Here is a 23,328-nt window from a genome sequence, read left to right as displayed (position 1 = left end):
CGGTCATCCGGGAGGGACTCAGAGTAGAGCCGCTGCTCCTCCATAACTCAAAACGCTGTTAGAATTTTTGCTTTACTCAAAATAAATAGCTAAAATACAAATGAAGTATCTTCCCTGATTTGTTCATTTTTATATTTCCAGATATGAATTAAAATTGTTTACCGTTAAAAGCTGACAGGGCTCTTCTAGATGATTTCTCTCCTCTGGTGTTTGAAGGTTTGTTCGTTACATTGACAATCTGCAGAATTTACCACTGGACTCAACATGCAGTTTGTTTCCACTGACAATCATTTGCACACCTGGTCATGCTCACTGCTTTCATATTTGAATACTAAACTGACTTTTATGCTCCTTCCTTTTCTGGAACTGTCAGTTTCCACAGAGTTTTGAATCAATCAAATATTATTTGTATAGCACATTTCAGCAGCAAGGCATTTCAAGGTGCTTTACATAACTGAAGAAAAAATAAAAACAGCATGTGACATTGAATAAACAGTAAGAAAGAGAGAGATTTTGAACAAAAAAAGATAAGAACATACTTTTGTAGCGGAGTCTAAGCACCTGTCGTCGTCCGACTCCGTCGTCCGTTTAACACGAGTATTATCCAGGCCCTGTGCACAGGACAAGGTCCTGTTTGAATGCAGCTTGAGTGAAAGGTGTGTAGATATTAATATTCATTAAAAAATGCAGAAATGTCTGACATCCAAAAGTCACCGTGGCAGTTTTTAACTGCATGATTTTGGCATCAAAACAGACCTTGCTGTTTCTGCTCAATAAAACAGAAACTGTAAAGTTTTGTTTTGTGTCAGTCAGTCCTCTGAGAATTCAGGTTAGATTATTTTCTTGACAGAACTGACTGCAAAAGAGTGAAAGCATTGATACCCTACAAAAAAGCATTAAAATATTCCATTGGAGACACGTATGGACATAAAGCTGCAAACAATTCAATACTCTGATCTGTAACAATCTTCAGGCTGCAGGAGACTAAACTAAATAATCTTTCACAGATTCTTAGACTTTCATTCGTCTGTCACTCTGCTGCTGTCAGTCCTAATTCTCTGCCATGAGGTCCAGTGAAGGATATTTCTATTAACCCCATACTAGTTCAGTAGCCAGAGCCAAAGGTCTTTGAGGAGAAAGCTGCCAACAACAGCATGGCTGCGTTTGGCCTCAGAGCTACTCAGACTTCCTACCTTATACCAAACTGAGGCCCAGGCAGTTGATTGAATGAAGGAAACTATTTAAGTTTTCTTGTCAGCAGCTCAGACAGATCCATCAGAATTCTTGTTTTGGTAAAACTCATGAGGTTTATGGGCCTGGATCTGATGAGTGACATCAAATTGACCACAGGGCCAAATGTGGGGTACCAGAAGAGCGTCAGTACGTGTCGCTGCAGCCAAAGTTTTGAGTTATTATTGTCTTTGATGAGCTGTTGAGCATTTATGATTCCATGAATTGTGTTATATAAATAAACTTTGTCTTGTTTTACCAGGTCACAGTTCACCATGTCCAATATTCGTCTCCTTCTCAGAAGCTTCATGTCTTTCTGCTTCCTGATGCTCTGAGGTTTTCCATCACATCACTCACTCATGAGCCGAATTTGCTCTTCTGCGGCATCGTGTGGACAACAAAGGTACAGCAGGCAAAATGAAGATGGGATGAGTGAAACTTTACAATTATTTTATTAAAAATTAGATTTGTGATGCTAAACATGGTCTGAATTTTGTCTCAATCTGTTTTTATGACACAATGACTGGATCAAAAGAAAACTGGAAACAAATGGAGGAAAATGGTTTAGTTTATTCTGCAGCATATCTCCTCTCTACTGACTTTTCTGCTTCATCGTTTACCTCTTACATGTTGCAGCTTGGACACATTGTCAGCGACGAACCTACGATCATCATTCTTCCCTGCCAAGAAGTATTTGCTGTGCAAATTTATTCACATAATTTCAATTTGCATATTTGAATAAAAGATGCATAGTTAAGCCAACAAGAGGACTAAAGCTGCAATTTTAATGCTTTTCCCCTAACATATACTTTAAATCTGAGTGTCTTGACCAAAATCTAAATGACACAAGGAATGCTGAATATCATATTTGACATTTATTCATATTACATCTGAGATAAGTTGCATAATATCTTTGTTCTGTGGAGCATTGGGCTGCCACCCAATCAGAGGGAAAATATCACTGCATCTTTTTATAATATAAAAACTTTATCATACTGCAACATATATTCTAGAAAAAAATCAATTTCTTCATAGTTGAAAAAATGTTAATAAAAAAATCAAATGACACCAGCAAATATTTAATTTAACAGAGACATAACTATATAACAAAGAAAATATAATTTGTATAAATGCTTTTTCATCAATTTTCAAAACTTAGACAGATTCCTAAATTAATTTTTCATACTCAAACGTTTGCTTGCTTTTTCCATTAAAAAATAAAACTGCTCATATATTACTATAAAACATTATTATTATTATTATTATTATTATTATTATTATTATTATTATTATTATTATTATTATTATTATGCTGGAAATAAGACTTGATGTTTCCATAAATTTGTCATTTTACCGCCACTAATGTTTGTAAACATTCTGCTACATGATGCAGAATGTCACCATCTAGTGGCCGGACACGAAAACACAAGAACAAAAATCCACAAAGATTCACAAATTTATACAGAAAAATTACTGAGATTATTTAGTCCTTTTTCTAATACAAGTCAAGTTTAGCTGTAAATTTACGCAAGAGGATTAGGGCCACTGGAAAAAAAATATAAAACAGTCCTGACTTTAATCTCAGAAATCTGAGAAAAAAAAATTTCACAATTCTGAGAAAGATGTCAGAATTCTGACTTTAATCTCAGTAATTTCAGAATTCAGAAAAAAGTGACAAAACAGACAAAAAGATGAATATTTGGGACAAAAACAAACCTTTACAGTGCATGTTGTCAAGCAAATTTCTTATCATCACAAACTAATACTCAACCCTCAACATTCATTCAAAACTTATAAATATGTAGCATATTAATGGACTTTCAATGCAACCTTTAGAGCACCTTTGCATTAAAAGCATCATTATTTACCGAACGACACTTCATGACAACTGTCATAAACATTCATAGAGACTTCTTTATGTTCATGACAGTGTCATGTCATGTTTAAGACAGTGTCATGTCATGTTTAAGACAGTGTCATGTCATGTTTAAGACAGTGTCATGTCAGTCTGATCTCCTGATTCTTAGACGTTACACAACACAATGAGGCCCCAAGCTGGTTAAATGCAATTTTCCTCAGAAAAATATACAAAGATGAGTCTGCAAGAGGACTAAGGAAAAGACCAATTGTAGACACAGTCCAGAAGACGGAATTTTCCCAGTGTTTTTCCAACAGATAATATATCACGTTGGGGATGAAAAGCAGAACGTATGTGAGCAAAACCACAACCAGAATTGAAACAATTCGACGTTTTTCCTCAGCAGCAACACTGCGAGTTCCAGACAGAGTTTTAGTGGTTCCAACCAGGCAGAAGATGAACAAGGGAAGAGGGAGAAGGAGACCAACAGCCTGGATGATTTTTACTATATGACTTTCCAAAAGGAGATAAATGCCAAGATTATAAAGAAGAGAAAGGATCCAGACTGCGACACAGATCAACACAGACGTCTTGATGTTTCGTTTAAATCTGTACCACAGCGGCTTGGAAATGGCCAGATACCTGGAATAAAAGATACACGCTGTCAGACGTTACTGATGTAATGGTGTGAGACAGAAACAACAACATGCATGGAAACAGATATTTACCTTTCCAGGGAGACACACATCATGAATCCAATGCTGGCTGTAAGGCCAAAATCGAGGGCACAACGAGACGCATCATTAGCAGTAAGAGATATTACAGGAACTCTGCTGCAGTACTGGATGACATCAGAAAGTAGAAGGTTGAAGATGTAAACTGGAGCAATGTGATCTTCTTTCACCTGCAGGGGAAACAAAAAGAAAATAAAAACAGAAAATGTATTTCTAATTTCCTGCAACAATTATTTGTTTCTATTTCCACAAAAATATCACAATATATATTTTTTTATTATTTTTGAATAACTATTCTTACCCTCAGGCTCAGAAAGAACCAATCGTAATATAAAATGTTCATGTCAAACATACAGCTAAATCAGTGGTTCTTAACCTGGTTCGATCGAACCCCAGGGGTTCGATGAGTCGGTCTCAGGGGTTCGGCGGAGCCTCTGCAGTGGAGGTAAAGACTCACTTGTGTAAAGTCGTGATGACGCCCCGCTTTGCCATCACTTGCTGCAGAGGATCACGTTACATTCCTTAGCCAATCAGAGGATCACGTTACATTGCTTAGCCAATCAGGGGATCACGTTACATTGCTTAACCAATCAGAGGATCATGTTACATTGCTTAGCCAATCAGAGGATCACGTTACATTGCTTAGCCAATCAGAGGATCACGTTACATTGCTTAGCCAATCAGAGCTACGGAGGAGCCCTGATTGAAGGAGCTCCTCTCAGCAGGGATTTGAACTTGTGTCTTTATTTACTTCAGCAAAGCTCACAGTTTTTACCAAATCCTGTAGCTTTCAGTGAACTTCTAAATCTGCTCTTTAGTCGCATCTTTTCGGGGTTGGTACTGCCTCTAGTGGCGTGGAGGTGGTAACACAACTAATATAATTACATTACTAAATCAGAATACCACAAAGTATTTATTGTTTATTATTAATTTTTCATTCTCTTAAGAATGTAAAGCTAATTAAATGACCTAAACACCTAAAGACCTTAAAGTGGTTCCAGTTTCTCTCGATGGCCAACCTGTTGAAACTGTGGTAAATGTTAAATACCTTGGGTCGTTCCTGGACAGTCAGATCAACTTTGCTGAAAACACTGACTATATTTTGAAGAACTGTTCTCAGAGACTCTACCTTTTAAGAAGACTTGGTGATCATGGGGTGACCCAACTAGAATCTAGTTGGGTCAGATCATTGGTCCCCCAGAGTTGCGTTGCGTATATGACAATATGCTCTAGTTGGGTCACCCATATGTCTTGAATTTGGGGGAAAAAATCATATTTTATTTATCACTACAGAAGGGTTCAGTGAAGGCGCATATGAAACTGGTGGGTTTGGTACCTCAAAAAAGGTTAAGAACCACTGATCTAAATATAGGTTAACGTACTCACCTTTGACAAAACAGCAAACATGGCCACCAGAGTCACAGGAAATCCAATAGCAATAGAGACACAATTTGCCACATACAAGACTTGAATATATACATTGTTACTGGTTCTGTTAGATGCATCACTGTAGTTGGAGATGATCTGACTGAGGGAATCTTCCATTCTTCAATGTCAAACCTGCATGAGTCAAATAATGAATAACAGAAACTAGATTTTTAGCTTAGCTTAGTTCATAAACAAAGTATTAATTTTCTTTTAAAGGGAAAATCCTGGGAAAGAATGTTTTGCAAAGAATAAACATTTTAAGTGTTTTTAGTAGAAAAAATTAAACTTATATTTAAAAAAAAGCTGCAGAATGTAATTCTTGAAAATAATGAGGGGAAAATAATCCTTATTTAACATATGTACTCAGTTTCTGCTGTTTAAGCAGTTCCCTAAATTAAACACATGGGATATATTATTCAGCAACATATTATATTGAATGTGTTTTTCTCTTTTCTGTACAGTCAAAGAAAATATATATTTATTTACCTTTCAAAGTTTAAAGATCCTGAAATGGTTCCCGTTTGTAGCCAGTTATTCTTCTCAACTCAACCGTCTGCAGGCTGAGCGTTCTGCAGACAAACCAACTTTATCATGTCTGAACAATGACTTCTGACTTTTGTTTTAAAGGAAATGGGTGCAGAGATGATGTGATAAGTAAATTTTCTTTATCAACAGGAAGAAAACATCTAAGATCACAACAAAATGTTTAAGTTTTTAAAACTCAGTTTTCATGAATCAAGTTGTTTCAATTCAATTCAGTTAATTTATATAGCACCAATTAACAACACATATCTCAGTGTTCTTTAGAAAACAAGTGCATTTTAACTTAAATTACTAGTTTAACTTACATCAGTTTAAATCATTCATGTTCTGGGACTCTGCTCCACAAGCAGCTCCTCATCTGTAAACTATTACTGTAGAGAAGAAAAGCTGCAGTCATGGGAACATTTCACATTAATACACATGTATGCAACAGGGACCAGTATGGAGATGCTGGTGCAGGATGTTCTGCATTGGTCTCTTCTGCTGTTGCTTCATCACCATGTTGGTTCTTCTATCTCCTCTGTGTGGCGTCAGCTGGTGGCTATGACTCAAGATGGGGTTTTCCAGCTTTGGGCCACATGACAGACTGGTGGGGGTCACTCTAACACATTATTGTGTTTTATGCTGTTTGAGAAATGAGGCCCTGCACACTGACAACTACTCTGTTTCTATCTGTGTGCAAAATAAAATAATACACATTGTCAGAGAATATTGTTACAGAAATTTAATTCTGAATACAAAGTTATTCTTTCAGATGAAGAGACAAGAAGATGAAAAAACAAACCTTCACAATGTCGTCAAGCAAATTTCTTATCAAACTCCTACCAAACCCTCAACATTCATTCATAACTTACAAATATTTTCATACCAAGAAAGTTACATTTTTACATTTTTCCAGCTCATCATGCTGTGTTTCATAAAATCCAAATAAAATGTGACAGACCCAAATAATCTTCATGTGTACATGGTTGTACAATGTTCAGAGAGTCAACAGCGTAAAAATAATTTTAAAAGGCTCCTGTAGCCACCAGGCTGTGTTAAAATGTGTCTGTTTTTTACACCATGTCAAACACGAGATGTTTCCTGTTTCTGCCAATTTCTCACAATCTAAGCAGCAGTTTTGCTTCATCACAAGAGATTTTTCGGGTTAAAAAGTCTTGAGTTTTGGAGAAATGTTAGTTTTCTCCAGGGACTGTTTCTCTGGTCCAATTGAATGCTTTTGTTCTATATAATGAACATTTCAATTAAATTCCTCATTATTACTATTAGATACACACTATGTGGTTCAGAATCAGTTAATTTGCTGAAAAGCTGAATTGGTTTAATCCAAAGCAGAATAAAGAAAGTCTTACTGTTTTCAGCATTTTTCAAACATTTCAAATGACACTTTCTAAATGTTGTACCTGGTTTAATCCAACATGTCGGATACATTTAAAAAGTCAAATTAACTTAAACATGTTGGAGATTCAGAAGCTGAGACAACTCTGACAAGCAGGTTGTCATTTCAGTTGTTGGATTTTAGTATTTAAAAGATCATAAAAAAATCTAAATATATAATCTGAAAGCAATATATTTTGCAAATAATCCCAAAGTTCACTTTGAAGATATGTGTGTTTCACGGGAACCTAAACTGCTGTAGACCGAACAGCGGACATGCTGACATCATCAGTGCTGCTGATCTCCTGATTCCTGGACGTTACACAGCAACACAATGAGGTCAAAAGCCTGTCAACTGCACTTTTCCTCAGGAAAATATACAAAGCTGAGTCTGCAAGAGGACTAAGATAAAGACCAATTGTAGACACAGCAAAGAAGATTGAATATTTCTTGTGATTCTCCAACAGATAATACATCACGTTGGGAAGAAAAAGCAAAATATATATGAGCAAAACCACAACCAGGATGGAAACAATTCGACGTTTTTCCTCAGCAGCAACACTGCGAGCTTCAGACAGAGTTTTCGTGGTTCCAACCAGGCAGAAGATGAACAAGAGAAGAGGTGGGAGAACACCAGCAACCTGGATGATTTTTACAATATGATTTTCCAGAAGTAGATAAATGCTAAGATTATAAAGAAGAGAAAGGATCCAGACTGTGACACAGATCAACACAGACGTCTTGATGTTTCGTCTAAATCTGTACCACAGCGGCTTGGCAATGACCAGATACCTGGAATAAAAGATACACGCTGTCAGATGAAGTAGCACAATTAGTATATATTACTGCATTGTTATTTTTACAGACATGTCTGTTTAATTTTCTTTTACAAGTAATCATGTCAGCAGTTTTTTAGGCACATAGTGCAAGAAGCACGTGCACCTGAAAGGTCAGTTAAAGTAAGTGATAAGTACAGCGGGCAAGACAGGTTTAGAGTAGGTGTCGATGTATCAAGTTGGTTCTTATTTTCCAATGTGTGTATACGTGTATGTGTGTGTCAAAGCTGGATGTGGTTTTAACAGATTTGTATAAAGGATTATGTACAGCTGCACTGTGCTTGTCTGTCTACCAGCGACAGCCTCAAACGCTTCAACGACCTTTGAAATAAAACATTTAAAGACAAAGATCGATCTCCATCATTCCTTAAGTTTTCTCTGTCCTTTAAGAATTTCCATAGCACAGACTTTATTGATGTTATTATTAATGCACATGTAAACAGGTATTTACCTTTCCAGGGAGACACACATCATGAATCCAATGCTGGCTGTAATGCCAAAATCGAGGGCACAATAAGAGGCATCATTAGCAGTAAGAGATATTATAGGAACTCTGCTGCAGTACTGGATGACATCAGAAAGTAGAAGGTTGAAGATGTAAACTGGAGCAATGTGATCTTCTTTCACCTGCAGGGGAAACAAAATGAAAATAAAGACAAAAGATTTCCTTCCAACTTCCTACAATTGTTGATTCCATTTCCACAAAAATATCACATCTATTTTTTATTATTATTGAACAACGATTCTTACCCAGAGGCTCAGGGAGAACCAATATTAATATAAAATGTATGAGATATCAAACATACAGCAAAATATAGGTTAACATGTACTCACCTTTGACAAAACAGCAAACATGGCCACCAGAGTCACAGGAAATCCAATAGCAATAGAGACACAATTTGCCACATACAAGACTTGAATATATACATTGTTACTGGTTCTGTTAGATGCATCACTGTAGTTGGAGATGATCTGACTGAGGGAATCTTCCATTCTTCAATGTCAAACCTGCACAAGCAAAATAATGAATAACAGAAACTTTAGCTTAGCTTAGTTCATAAACAAAGTATTAATTTTCTTTTAAAGGAATCTTAAAGAATTTAAAGGAATTCTTTGGAATATACACATTTTAAGGTTTTTTAGTACAAAAAATAAAACTTATGTTAATGATAAGTGGAAAATTGGAAAATAATCCATATACCAGGTAGGTGGTAAATTTCTACCTTTATGGCATCCAGGAAAATCTTGATTCTCATGTGTCTTAGCAGTTTCATTTAACTAAACACCTGGGATTTTATTATTCAGCAACATATTATATTAAATGTGTTTTTCTCTTTTCTGTACAGTCAAAGAAAATATATATTTACCTTTCAAAGTTTAAAGATCCTGAAATGGTTCCTGTTTGTAGCCAGTTATTCTTCTCAGCTCAACCGTCTGCAGCCTGAGCGTTCTGCAGACAAACCAACTTTATCATGTCTGAACAATGACTTCTGACTTCTGTATTAAAGGAAATGGGTGCAGAGATGATGTGATAAGTAAATTTTCTTTATCAACAGGGAGAAAACATTTTACACATGTATGCAACAGGGACCAGTATGGAGATGCTGGTGCAGGATGTTCTGCATTGGTCTCTTCTGCTGTTGCTTCATCACCATGTTGGTTCTTCTATCTCTTCTGTGTGGCGTCAGCTGGTGGCTATGACTCAAGATGGGGTTTTCCAGCTTTGGGCCACATAGAGAGCCTGGTGGGGGTCACTTTATGTTGGCCTCACTGCAGCTAACTCACCAGAAAGGATGGCACCGTTTTCAACAAAGTGACCTGAACTAATTTCAAGTAAATTATATTACAAATAATCATCTTAATGTAAAAACTGTATTTATTCTGCTGCTGCTTCTTAATGTTGCACAAGTGAAAAGAGATGCGGTCAGATGAAATGGGTTCTGAACACAGACAGAGGAAGTGAAGGTAGAAATGTTTCACAAAATGACGCCTCCATAATTGTTCATAATCTGACAGCAGAGCCTGTCAGATATTACCAATATGTCTGCTGTCTCAGATTATTGTCTTTACAGCTGTACTGCACTGGATCCAGCTTATTTTTACAGCAGTGATGCGTCTTCTGATTACATATGTTTCATGTTAAGTTCAGTTTATAGTTATAAGAGCTTCTCATCCTCAAAGCAAGACGAATAAGGTTTTCAGTGTAACAGAATGGGTCATACACAGTACTGTGTCCTGCCACTACACAGAGTAAACCCTCCTTTCTCTGTTCGGTTCCCAGATCACCTTCTCCATCCCCTGGGCATGAACATGCCTGGACAGTCCCTGTGCTGGTAAACGGTCAGCATGAAAAAGTTTTATTAGACACAAGACGTTTCTATTCTGTGGTTCTTTCTATATGTGTGCCAAGAGATCTATGGAGTGACGTTAAGACAAAAATATGTTGCATTCATGGTGATGAAATGGATTATCCTTTAGCTTAGATTTACTTTACTATAAGAGGCCAAACTCTTTTATTACCTGTGGCAGTAGCTCTGAGGCTAAGTCTATGGAGGTATTTTGGGCTTGGATGTTTCCACTTTGACTTATTTAGTGTCAAACACAGAGGCTGATCATTTCACTCACTAGTAGTTATGAGGAAATTCAGTTAAGAATCCAACAAGATGCATTATGTCACCATCTAGTGGCCGGACATGAAAACTGTTGAAGCTCACAGGACACTGGAGTGAGACTCTGCACACTGACAACTACTCTGTTTCTATCTGTGTGCAAAATAAAATACACATTCTCAGAGAATATTGTTAAAGAAATTTAATTCTGAACATAAACTGGTTCTTTCAGATCAAGAGACAAAAATATGAATATTTGAGATGAAAACAAAGCTATACAATGTCGTCAAGCAAATTTCTTATCATCACAAACTCCTACCAAACCCTCAACATTAATTCATAACTTACAAATATTGTCAGAGCAAGTAAAAACTTATCCAGCTCATCATTTTGTGTCTCCATCCATTTTCTATACACCCTTGTCCCTCAGTGGGGTCAGGAGGTGCTGCTGCCTCTCCAGCTCATGTTCCTGGCGGGAGGCGGGGTCACCTGGACAGGTCACCAGTCACCAGTCTGTCGCAGGGCAACACAGAGACACACAACCATGCACACACACACACACACTCACACCTAGGGGCAACTGTGGGAGGAAACCAGAGTGCCTGGAGAAAACCCACCATGCACAGGGAGAACATGGAGACTCCATGCAGAAAGACCAGGAATTGAACCCAGAACCTTCTTGCTGCAAGGCAGCAGCTCTACCAACTGCTCCACTGTGCAGCCCCATTTTGTGTCTCATAAAGTCCAATTAAAAATGTGACAGACCCAAATAATCTTCATGTGTACATGGTTGTACAAAGAGTGAACAGTCTAAAGATAATTTAAAAAGGCTTTCTTACATAAAGTTCCTGTAGCCACCAAATACAAGCTGCGTTAAAGAGAGTCTGTTTTTCATTCCTGTTTCTGCTCATTTCTCGCAATCTAAGCAGCAGATTTGCTTCATCACAAAAGATGCTACTTTTCAGTTGAAACAAATAGATCACCTTTTTAACACTGTAGATGATGGAAAAAATAGTATATGAACATTAATTTTTACATAACACAACACGGAACGGTCTGCAGAATTAAAAACATACAACTTCAAGTCATCCACCTCCTGAGAGGGTTTGGAGGCTTTATGGTTGTTTTTTATAAAGAAATCTCTGGTCCAATTGAATATTTCTGTTATATATAATAAACATTTCAGTTAAATCCCTGCTGAAATAAATGTCTGGTTTGTTATGATAGGAAACACTGTATGTGGTTCAGAATCAGTTACATAGCAGAAAAGATACATTGATTTAATCCACAGCTGAATAAACAAAGTTTTACTGTTTTCAGCATTTTTTGTTGATAGAAACTTTTTCACCGGAAACTCTGACACTTTCTAAGTTTGTACCTGGTTAACCTGACAACTCTGAGAGTCAAGCAGGTTGTCATTTCTTCCTTTGGGTTTTGGATCATGAAAAATTCAAAATGTCATCTGAAAGTTTTCTCTCTCTCTCCATATGATGTAAAAATATTTGTGCTTCAATGGCACCTAAACATCTTCAGTATGTTGAGGTGGCATGTTGACATCATCTGTGCTGCTGATTTCCTGATTCTCAGAAGTTACACAGAAACACAATGAGGTCAAAACTCTGTCAACTGCACTTTTCCTGAGAAAAACACACATAACTGAGTCTGCAAGAGGACTAAGATAAATAGGAATTGTAACCACAGTAAAGACGGGAAAATTTTCAAAGGGTTTTTCCAAGAGAAAATACATCATGTTGGGGATGAAAAGCAGAATATATGTTAGCAAAACCACAACCAGAATTGAAACAATTCGACGTTTTTCCTCAGCAGAGACGCTGCGAGCTCCAGACAGAGCTTTAATGGTCCCAACCAGGCAGAAGATGAACAAGGGAAGAGGGAGGAGTGTACTAGCAGACTGGATGATTTTTACTATATGAATATCCAAAAGCAGATACATGCCGAAGGTATTAAGAAAAAAGTAGATCCAGACTGCGACACAGACCAACACAGACGTCTTGATGTTTCTTCTAAATCTGTACCACAGCGGCTTGGCAATGACCAGATACCTGAAACAAAGGATACAAGCTGTCAGACATTACTGATGTAATGGTGGCAGAAAGAAACAATAATATGTGTAAACAGACATTTACCTTTCCACGGAGACACACATCATGAAACCAACGCTGGCTGAAATGCTAACGTCGAAGGCAATAAAAGAGAAAACATGAGGTTCGAGTGAAAGCGTATAAATTCTAATGCAGTACTGGAGGATATCAGAAATCAGCAGGTTCAAGATGTAAACTGGAGCAACATGATCCTCTTTCAACTGCAGAGGAAACAAAATGAAAAGTGAACAAAAGCTGAAAATTGAATCCCAAAATTTAAGTTGATTCTGCTTCCACAAATATTACACACTGTTTGACTTTCTTTTGTTCAACCATTCCTTAGATCCAGGTTCAGAGAAAACCAATATAAAAAAAAATCTGCAAACCACAACGAACATACAGCTAGATCTAAGTTAACTAGAACTCACCTTTGATACAACAGCAAAGATGGCCACCAGAGTCAGAGGAAGTCCGGCACAAATGGTGATCCAATTTGCCCAGTACAAGATTTGAAAATAAACTTTGTTCTCTTCATAAAAACTGTTATTGGTTCTGTCAGGTGCATCAGTGTAGTTGAAGATGCTCTGACTGAGGTTTTCTTTCCATGAGGTTCTGCTGATGAGGGAATCTTCCATTCTTCAATATCAAACCTGCATGAGAAAAACAACAAATAATGGACTTGATTTTTCTCTTAGCTTAGTTCATGAACGTAATATTACATTTCTATCTAAGGGTAAATCCTAAGAAAAGCTCTTTTGTAAGGAATCAGTTTTAGTACAAAAATAAAGCACATATGTTAAAAATAAACACTGTAATTCTTGAAAGCAATGAGTGGAAAATTATCCAAATGTAAAGTGTCCTCAGTTTCTACCTTATTCTACTGGCATGCAGGTAAATGTTATTTCTAATGTGGCTTCCATAAAATTAAACACATGGGACATAATATTCAGCAGTGTGTTAAATTAATGCGTCTTTCTTTCATTTCTGTACATTAAAAGAAAAAATATTTACCTTTGAAAGTTTAAATATCCTGAAATGGTTCCTGTTTGTAGCCAGTTATTCTTCTCATCTCAACCGTCTGCAGCCTGAGCGTTCTGCAGACAAACTTATGTTAGAGTCTGACCAATCACAGCTGACTTCTCTATTAAAGGAAATGGGCGCAGAGATGATGTCATAAGTCTATTTTCTTTAGAAACAGGAAGACAATGTCTTGTAAGATCACATTTATTTTAAAACTCAGTTGTCACGAACCAACTTGTGTAAAATTTTATTCAGTTAATTTTTCTAGTACCAAATATTCTGTCTATGAAATTTGTAAAAAAAAAGTTAACTTAAGCTTCAATCACCTGTTTTACCTGTTAAACTTAAATGCAACAGATTAAATCATTAATGTTTTGGACTCTGCTGTCATCTCTAACTTTAGAAAAGCTGCAGTCATGGAAACATTTCACATTAACATGTATGTAACAGGGAAAAGCTTGGAGATGCTGGTGGGTGCAGCATGTTGTGCATCTTCTTCTGTTGCTTCATCACCATGTTGGTTCTTCCATCTTCCTTTATGTGGTGTCAGCTGGTGGCTGTGAGTCCAGATGTGTTTGATCAACTGTGGGCCGCAGAGAGACTGGAGCGGATCGCTTTATGTTGGCCTCACTGAAGCTAACTCACCAGAAACCATCGCAAAAGTAATTTTAACTAAGTTATATTAAAAATAATCATCTCACCATTAAAGTGTTATTTATTTTCCTCTTGTTATTTAACATTGTACAAGTGCATAACTTCTCTCTACTGACTTTTCTTCAGCTTGAACAGATTGTCAGAGATTAACATCGTGCACCATTCTGTCCGAATTTAACGCTGACTGAAACGCGAGTTAAAAAAATATGTAATAAATCAAAACAAAGGACAAAAGTGGAGCTGGGATGTTGGGAAGGAGTCTGTATCTATGTCAACATGCAATACATCAAATTATGTATAAAAAGGAGAACTGTGACAGCACCATGACATCATAAACTGTGAAATTTTATGCAACCACTATGTCCAGTTTGACTTGACCAAAGACCACAGTTCAGTTAATATTACAATATTACATCAGGCCATGTCAAAATCCTTTAAAGAGTAAAAACTATCAAAGACAAAAAATGAGGATGAGAAACCAAGAGAAGATTTTTCACCATCATCAGCCAATCTTTCCAACATTTCCAGACAGACGTAGCGGATGAAAATACTTTAAACAATTCAGATTCTGGGACAGATTAAAGGTCAACATGTATCCCACATGTATCCTCCACATCCTGACATTTAAAACCATTACAGCAGATTCACAGCTGTAAGAAATTAAAATAAATGCTCAGGTCTGACTTCAAGCAGCAGCAGCAAGTAAAGAACGAATCTGTTATAAAATACCAATGAATATCAATGAATGGCTGTAAAAGGAGCTACAATCAAAATATTTCTAAACTAAATATAAAAATCCAGTTTACTTCAACTCAGCTCACTATTATATGCTTCCAGGTTTGTGGTGCATAGAAGCTGAATGCTGCTGGTTCTGGAGAAGCAGAACCAGAACCAGAACCTGTGGAGTCTGGAGTGTTGATACAACAGCTGCAGCAGATCTTTAATTTATTGTGGTGCTAAACCGTTCAGTAATTTATAAACTAACAGTATTTTAAAGTCTATTCTCAGTGGAGGGACTTTAAAACTGGTGTGATGAGCTCCGTCTTCCTGGTTTTAGTCAGAACTGCAGCAGCAGCTTCTGGATCAGCTGCAGCTGAAGGACTGATTTGTCTGGCCGACCTGTGAAGATACTGTTGCATTGATCAGTGTAACCAAAGGTAAACACATGGTTGGGTTTCTCTAGATCTCGCTGAGACTTTAGTCATTACATATATTTTCATGCCAAGAAAGTTTACATTTTCTAGCTCATAATTTTTCCCCATCAATTCCAATAATATGAAACATGGCAAACTAAAATAAGCTTCATGAAGTTCATGGTTGTGTATGATTTTCAGATGGTGAATAGTCCAATAATTAAACTAAAAAGGCTTGGATAGAAAATGTTGCTGTCGCCACAAACAGATTATATTAAGTCATTTCCTGTTTCTGCACATTTCTAAGAAACTAAACAGAAGTTTTGTTGACCACAAGCAGGGATGAGGTTTTTCATTTGAAAAAGATTGCTCACTCTATTAACACTAAAGATAATGAAAATTAATTAACATTAATATATATAAAAAACATAAAATAGAAATGCTGGAAGAATTCAAATGCAACAACTTTATTCATCCACCTCCCAGGAGGATTTTGAGTCTTTATGTTTATTTTATTTAAATTTTCTATTTGTTTAAAGAACTCTCTAGTTTTTCCTACAAATTGAACATTTCAATAAAATCCCCCTGATTTCACGTGTCTGCTTCGTTTCATGTGGATGTTTGTGGTTCAGAAATAATAAATTATTAATCTAGAGCTAAAACTAGTGTCCCCGTTTTCAGCCCCGTTTGATGACAGAAACTTTTTAAAATAAAAACTGTTTATGTAACACCTTCTGTTGTACCTGACTAAATGTTATGTGTGAAATAAACAGAGAAAGACGATCTATGACAGTTTATTTAAAAAAATGTCAGATACAGAAGTTATGAATCTGAGAATTAAACAGCTTGGAAATAAAGACAGAACCCAAATTTATGTAGTTAATAGATTTTAGTTCCACAAACATAACATGAGCTGCTTTTGTCCTGCTGTGTTCCTGGCATGTGTTTTAATTTGCTTGATGGCAGAGAATGTCCAGTCAACAGGGCAGAGGAAAATTCATGACCAGAGCTGGAGGTCAACTCTGGTTTCCCCAAATGTTCTCCGAAGCACCACAGCCTAGACGAGTCCTGGTGGTCAGGATGGTTGTTCTGCTGAGAGGTGAAGCTCAGCCCGTTCAAAATGTGGATCCAGAGTGAGAATATTCTTGGCAGATGAAAGCAGGACTTTCTTCAATCTGATCAACATCAGGTTCTCTGCGGACAAAAGAGCCTCCAGACTTTTTTTATAGGTTGGGCAGATGAGGCCTTTAAAATTTTAAGGTGGCGAATCAAAACGAAAACATAATCTTACTATATCTTCCTATAGCTGATTACTAAGGGATATCAAGATAAAGAAATATATTTTTAAGTCACACAAAAAAATTCAGACATCTATAACTACGTCTTCAACTACCACCAGTTTAGCACTTTATTTATTGCAATTAGCATTTAAGTTCATGCTCCATGTGGACACAGCTATGCTGCTTTTGAAGCAAAAGCTCTGCTGTTGAGTTGCAAAATGATTGCAGCTTGAACCACAGAACCACTGGAGGCTGTTTTCACATTTGTGTCTGACACCAAGCAGTGGAAACATGAGCCTCTTTACTGGCACAAATGTATTTTCTCGACTTCCTGTCACAAAACTCACCACACTGATGCACTTTAAGAACAGAGGTAATACATTTTGGGGCAGAAAACTGTGAAACTGGTGCTGTTAATGACCAGATCCACTCATTCCTGAAGTCAGCAAAACTCAAAGCAGCATGTCAAAAAATGTAAAACGGTGTAAAAGTATAAAAACAATGAGTAGAAGCTCTTTCCAGATAAACTGCGACTGCAGAGTCTGGATCAGCTGAAGATTCTTTTGAAGTGAACGATTTACGTAGCAGTGGCTGGTTGTTCAACTCTAAAAGATGTAAATCCACACAGCAGCTTCTCTGGATCCTACAGATGCTCCTGGTTTTTCAGATGGACATGTGAAAGAAAGCATGAAATATCTTTAACAAAGTTATTTACCTAAAATTGTCAAAAGCCTGGAATTGGTCTGATAGAAACGTCCTCGGTCGGGAGCAGACTGGAAAAAGGATATTTATGCTACCTGCTCTGTCGAAACACCTGGGCTGCCTGTACTGGTGTTGCCCATCTGTTGCTCATCATGCATTTTGCAACAACAAATTGAAATCAGAAGCTTGTCTACGGCACTTTTCCTCAGGAAAAGATACATAGTCAGGTCAGCAAGAGGACTAAAAGTCTGCAATATGAATGTTATATTGTTAAAAACATCCATATGTCTGATTTCTTTGACCAAAAACCAAATGATACTGGGAAAGAATAAAACTGTGTAAGTAAGGAGCACTACAACCAGAATAGCCACAATTCTCCGCTTTTCTTCAGCAGACACACCGTGGGCTGCAGACAAGGCTTTAACGGTCCCAACCAGGAAGAACGTTAACAGAGGCAACGGCAGGAGGAAGAAGACGGCACAGAAGAACCCTATGACCTGAAAACCCAACTTTAGTAAAATAGAAAGGATGAAAAACATAGGAAGCATCCAGATGACAATGCACACCACCAGAGATGTCTTGATGTTTCGCCTGAAGCGATACCACAATGGCCGCGCAACGGCTAAATACCTGCAGGAAAGGAAGCAAATATTAGATTTATAAAGTATTGAATCTGAAAAATGAGACAAGTATAATCAGATAGTTACCTTTCCAAAGAGATACACACCATGAATCCTATGCTGACCATCAAACCATAAAAGTAGGTGTAATGGACGACAACATTACCATGGACTAAGTTCTCTGCAATCATGCAGCAGAGCTGAATTAGGTCAGAAAGAAGAAGGTTGATGATGTAGACTGGAGTGACGTGATCTTTTTTTATCTGCAGGAAAATATAAATATGTTCAGAGATGTTTCTTGTAAACATGATAGAGTTCTGATTGGGCCTAAAATAATCCATCCTGACCCAGAATGAGCATATCCACATTCTGCCTGAGGCCCAAATTAAAACAGACATATTAACATTTTACTGCTTTTGCATTTAAGTAAGCAGCGAAACTTCCTGTTTTAAATTTTGTTTGACATTTCATAAGCTCCAGCTTGTCACATGTTGAAACGGCAGGATCAGCAGGTGCCAATCATCTGGGATATGTGATTATCGTAACTTTATATTGTGCATTCACATAGCCGACTACCGAGGAAACAATCCTGGCCCAACCCAGGCCCACATTTTTACATTTTATTCTGACAAACACTCATAATCAGGGCTTCTCTCTGAACTAAATCTCTTTTATCATTTACTCACCAGGAGATAAACTGCAAAGATGGCAATAACAGTCAAAGGAAGTCCAATGCTTGCGACTATCAGCTGCCCCACATGTGCATACACGGTAACATTGAAGTTGTGATCTCGCATGTTGGATTCCTGAAAGCTCTGGTTGTACATGTCCCTTTTGTCTAATGAGGAGGCCTCTTGGTGTGAAACCTGTTTATGGAGAAAAGCCATTGGAAAATAATCAAGTTATAATCAATTTTCCATTGACAACAGAAGAAGAAAGACAACAAAGAACTTCACAAATAGAGCAAAGTAGTAAATTGTGTGGACTTACAAAGTACCAAATCAGCAAATCTAAACGTCCAACATGGACATCCTACACATTGTCTTATGAAAACAGTACAATTTTATCTTAAACTGCTTCCTGCAACACTGTTACATTTTAAAGGGCTGCTGCTCAAAGCGTAAATGGTAAATGCGCTGTACCTGGGTAATACCCCAAAGTAAATGCTTCACATTCAATCATTCACACGCTGATGATGACAAGTTAATACATTGTATCCACAGCTGCCGTTCACTGTGCCACAGTGACCTGTGCCACAGTGACCTGTGCCACAGTGACCTGTGCCACAGGTCACTGGGCCTCTGAGGTGTCAGCAGGTGAAATGGTTTACCTAAAGTTACAACAGAGATGGTTGGAGCAAGACTCGAACCAGCAACCCGTCACTGACAGGGTGAACTGCTGCCACCAGGGCCGACCCAAGCCTCCATTGGTCCTAAGCCAAATTTGGTTTTGAGGCCCTTTATTTCTGCTAATAATGTGGATTGCTGCCATCAGCAGTCAGATGATTAAATCATTTGTGTGCCTGGTCTACAGTCATTGCATGTCTGACAGAGCTATTTACATTATATCCTATCTGCATACATTTATCAGCAAAGCCGACTTATCTGCTCCGATTTCCTGAATTTTGGGAACATATCGCCAGCTACCGCTTAGAGGAGCTCATTGATATATTAATGCAGTAGCCATGTAGCCTGATGCAATAACATTTTGATAGACAGTGTAAAACATTAATTATTATTTAATTATTGTTATCAAATGTTATGAAGCCAAAAAACCCTCAGAAATATGTCGGGTCAACCAGGAGAATCAACTCATTTAAAGTTAAAGCTCAGTTTCACACAAATAAAAACACTCTAGTATAAATGTTTGGCTGTTGAACTGGACTTTATAGTGAAACTGTGAGTTTTTGTTAATATATTAACGAATCATTATTAAAAAACATTCAGTCCCGGTCCCACCACCTGGTGGCCCCCTAACTGGCAGCCGCTTAGTTTGCTCATGATTTGCGCCGTTGCTACCTACCACTGTGGTGGATAAACGTTTCTGGCTCCCATTGATCAGGGTTTTTCACATAATCACTCAGTACTCAGGATTTGTTTCGACTCAGAGTTGAGTTGCCTCATTGGACATTTCAGGAACCAGAATCAAGAAGCTCTGAGCCGAAAACAGATACTCTGAGTAAACCTGCTCTGCTCTGCGATACTCAGGAAAGCAGATAAAACGTCAAAATGTGATGCCGACTACATTATTCTTTTCACTGATACCTGGTAATCTTTTTATTAGCTACAACTCTTATAGATCTGTGACTGCAGAACACCACCAAACTATACAGCAGGGTTTCAGACGGCAAGCTACTCATTAATGTCTCCCATCAGACAGTGGGAGGGATCCTATCTAAAAATCTACATCTTAAAATAAAATGCAACTAAAACTAAGTTACATAAAAGAGAAAAGAAGACATTTACACAACCTGCGCAGAATGAAACAAACATCAGTCTGCTTATGAGGAAAATCTTTTGCACGTTTGCAATCGACCCGCAGACAGTAAACATTATGATGGGCACCTCTGCAGTACAGGAACGGTTAAATGCTGCAGTAAGATTCTTGACAACATATCGTAGAAATAAAAATGAAGTGCAGCACGAAGAATTTGTCCTTATTGTGTCAGCTGAGCTATTTCTGGGCTGTAATTTTATTTGAATAGATTATTGAAAGACCACATGTTCTATTTCTTTCAGAGATGCATGACCTTCTCACTTCCAAACCTGTTTTTTTCATCTTCGCAATATTTCCAAAATTCGTTCATCTCTCTCCCGTTCTGATGCTGAGACCCTCATCCAGCCTTCATCTCCTCCAGCCTCGACTTCTGTAACTCACTGTTTATTGGAGTCCACAGAAAACACCTTCAGAGGCTTCAGTACATTCAAAATGGTGCTGCCAGGATCCTAGTGAGAGCTCGTAAATTTGATCACATCACACCTACTCTTTACGAGCTTCACTGGCTTCCCGTAACTTATAGGATTCAGTATAAAATTGCGCTTATCACCCATCACTGTCTGTATGGAACGTCACCGGATTACCTGAAGGAGCTCCTTACTTCACATTCAGCTTCTAGATCCTTACGATCCCAAGCCTGTAATCTTCTCCACCTTCCTCGATCAAGACTAAGGACTCTGGGTGATGGAGCATGTGCTGTGGCTGCTCCTCGTCTATGGAACTCTCTCCCGGACTATTTGAGAGCCCCGCAATCATTGTCCGATTTTAAAACTGGCTTGAAAACCTTTCTTTTTAGACAAGCCTACTCCACTTTTAAATGACTCTTTTTTATTGTTTTTGATTGTTGATTTTATCTGTTTTTAGCTGCACCATGTAGCACTTTGAGATTTTTATTAATGAAAAGTACGCTGTAAATTAAATTGATGATGATGATGACTGTGGCAGAAAACATTGTGACCTTCTGCCGGGTCAGTTAAAAAGTAGTACAGACTCAGAGTTTGTTAAAACAACCCTGTTAGCAATCAAGAGTTCGTTCCAGCTTTAACTTGACTCAAGGTAAAGGCTACCTAGCTTTCTGAAAACAGAAAATTATACACATACATGCGTACCACAGTACTTATTCTGAGTTTTCAATAATGCTGCTTTCTAAAATCCCCTGTTCTGAAAAAGGAAACCCTGAGTACCACATAGCAGAGTTGGTCGACTCAGAGCATCGGTTTTCTACTCAGCTTGTCAGCCTGGCTTTCTGAAACAAAGCCTTGTTTTTCTCATATAACAGGAAATCTGTCCTGTGAGGTTAAATAAATAGACCAACACCACAAAGCCTAATTTATAACTAAAACCTGTGTGAAGAAACAATTGCATCATTACCAATAAAACCCATTAGATAAATGTTCAGAAAACAAACTGACCTTTAGATGAGTGCAGTCATATAGTCTGATGAACCACAGGAACCAGTGAAACTGTGAGGTGACGAACTGAACGCACGTCAGTTTTATTGGTCAAGCAAAACACAACAAGCCACACAAATGCGTATGTGAGTTTATCAGCGTGAGAATGTGGAGTTTATTTTTTTACACTGAGGAGTTTATCAGTAATTAGATACACTTCCTGTGGTGAACAGTCACACCTCATTTCTATTTCTGCAGTGTTGGTGAAGAGTTTGTTAAACTCAGTAACTCTCAAAGTGTGTGTTAGTGACTGAATCCTCATGGTTTGCATTTTACATAGCGTGTATGTGTGTGTCTGTTGCAATGTACTCTGAATGTGCAAACGCTAAGTTAGCTAGTTTGGGTACAGAGCGGTGAAAGATTTAACATCTTTTCAGACAACAACAAACAGGCAAGTAAAGGCAGTGATGAGTCCATGTTTAACTTGGATCAGATGTTCGTGGCGTCTGTACAGCTAGACATGCTAAATGTTAACTTAAGAAATGTATCTATGTTGGCTTATTTTTTTCAGTCATCTTAATTATTCCCACAGTTTTTCTCAAAAGCTGCACTTTCAGTTGAATCCATGTTGCTGTTTGCCCTTCTCTGCCTCTCTTTCTGGTTGCTCTTGAACTCTAGCACCGACTGCTGGTTAGCATTCCCACCTGTAATGACTTCTTGTCTTGTAGTGTAAGGTAATTTTACTTAGCACATTTTCAGCAACCAGGCAGTTCAAAATTATTTACATGAACCAGATGTAACTTAAGATGCCTTAAGATGAGCCGTCATGGCCGACATAATGCAATGTAAGCCTCTCAACCAGATTAGTTGACCTGAAAAACGTGCTGTCATTTTGATCCAACAACAGGTTTTACTCTTCATCTCCTGCATCGTCGTCAGTGGGCATTTTGTTCAGTGCTGAATGGATAATGCTTCACACAAGCTGGAAAGAAAACGTAAAGAATTTAAATTAATCAAAATACAACTTAGTGGAAGCTGCTTTCGGGCTGCACAGTGGCACAGTTGGTAGAGCTGTTGCCTTGCAGCAAGAAGGTTCTGGGTTCGATTCCCGGTCTTTCTGCATGGAGTCTCCATGTTCTCCCTGTGCATGGTGGGTTTTCTCCAGGTACTCCGGTTTCCTCCCACAGTCCAAAAACATGACTGTCAGGTTAATTGGCCTTTCCAAATTGCCCCTAGGTGTGAGTGTGTGCATGGTTGTGTATCTCTGTGTTGCCCTGTGACAGACTGGCGACCTGTCCAGGGTGACCCCGCCTCT

At 37.9% G+C, this 23,328-nt stretch overlaps 4 protein-coding genes across 4 annotated transcripts; all 4 read right to left on the bottom strand.

The window, feature by feature from the left end:
* Window positions 1–3,228: 3,228 nt before the first annotated feature.
* LOC103477194 (ovarian cancer G-protein coupled receptor 1-like) lies at window positions 3,229–5,367 on the bottom strand. The gene is made up of 3 exons (XM_008430141.1): window positions 5,209–5,367; window positions 3,817–3,992; window positions 3,229–3,730 (listed from the first exon to the last, which is right to left on the bottom strand). Exons 1-3 carry the CDS (start codon window positions 5,365–5,367, stop codon window positions 3,229–3,231), a joined length of 837 nt encoding a protein of 278 aa, XP_008428363.1.
* Window positions 5,368–7,418: 2,051 nt separating this feature from the next.
* On the bottom strand, window positions 7,419–9,441 carry LOC103477164 (proteinase-activated receptor 2-like). Its single transcript, XM_008430099.1, has 4 exons — window positions 9,374–9,441; window positions 8,841–9,014; window positions 8,458–8,633; window positions 7,419–7,962 (listed from the first exon to the last, which is right to left on the bottom strand). Exons 2-4 carry the CDS (start codon window positions 8,997–8,999, stop codon window positions 7,419–7,421), a joined length of 879 nt encoding a protein of 292 aa, XP_008428321.1. The 5' UTR covers window positions 9,000–9,014; window positions 9,374–9,441.
* A 2,674-nt stretch (window positions 9,442–12,115) lies between these two features.
* LOC103477165 (proteinase-activated receptor 2-like) lies at window positions 12,116–13,808 on the bottom strand. The gene is made up of 4 exons (XM_008430100.2): window positions 13,729–13,808; window positions 13,146–13,367; window positions 12,763–12,938; window positions 12,116–12,678 (listed from the first exon to the last, which is right to left on the bottom strand). Exons 2-4 carry the CDS (start codon window positions 13,350–13,352, stop codon window positions 12,135–12,137), a joined length of 927 nt encoding a protein of 308 aa, XP_008428322.1. The 5' UTR covers window positions 13,353–13,367; window positions 13,729–13,808; the 3' UTR covers window positions 12,116–12,134.
* A 3,406-nt stretch (window positions 13,809–17,214) lies between these two features.
* Window positions 17,215–19,027, bottom strand: LOC103477166 (ovarian cancer G-protein coupled receptor 1-like). The gene is made up of 3 exons (XM_008430101.1): window positions 18,813–19,027; window positions 18,214–18,389; window positions 17,215–18,136 (listed from the first exon to the last, which is right to left on the bottom strand). Exons 1-3 carry the CDS (start codon window positions 19,011–19,013, stop codon window positions 17,593–17,595), a joined length of 921 nt encoding a protein of 306 aa, XP_008428323.1. The 5' UTR covers window positions 19,014–19,027; the 3' UTR covers window positions 17,215–17,592.
* Window positions 19,028–23,328: the final 4,301 nt, after the last annotated feature.

This window comes from Poecilia reticulata, linkage group LG15, assembly GCF_000633615.1.
Source record: "Poecilia reticulata strain Guanapo linkage group LG15, Guppy_female_1.0+MT, whole genome shotgun sequence".
Lineage (NCBI taxonomy): Eukaryota > Metazoa > Chordata > Actinopteri > Cyprinodontiformes > Poeciliidae > Poecilia > Poecilia reticulata.
Note: the sequence above shows the minus strand (reverse complement) of the source record. Positions and strands in the feature narration are given on the sequence as shown.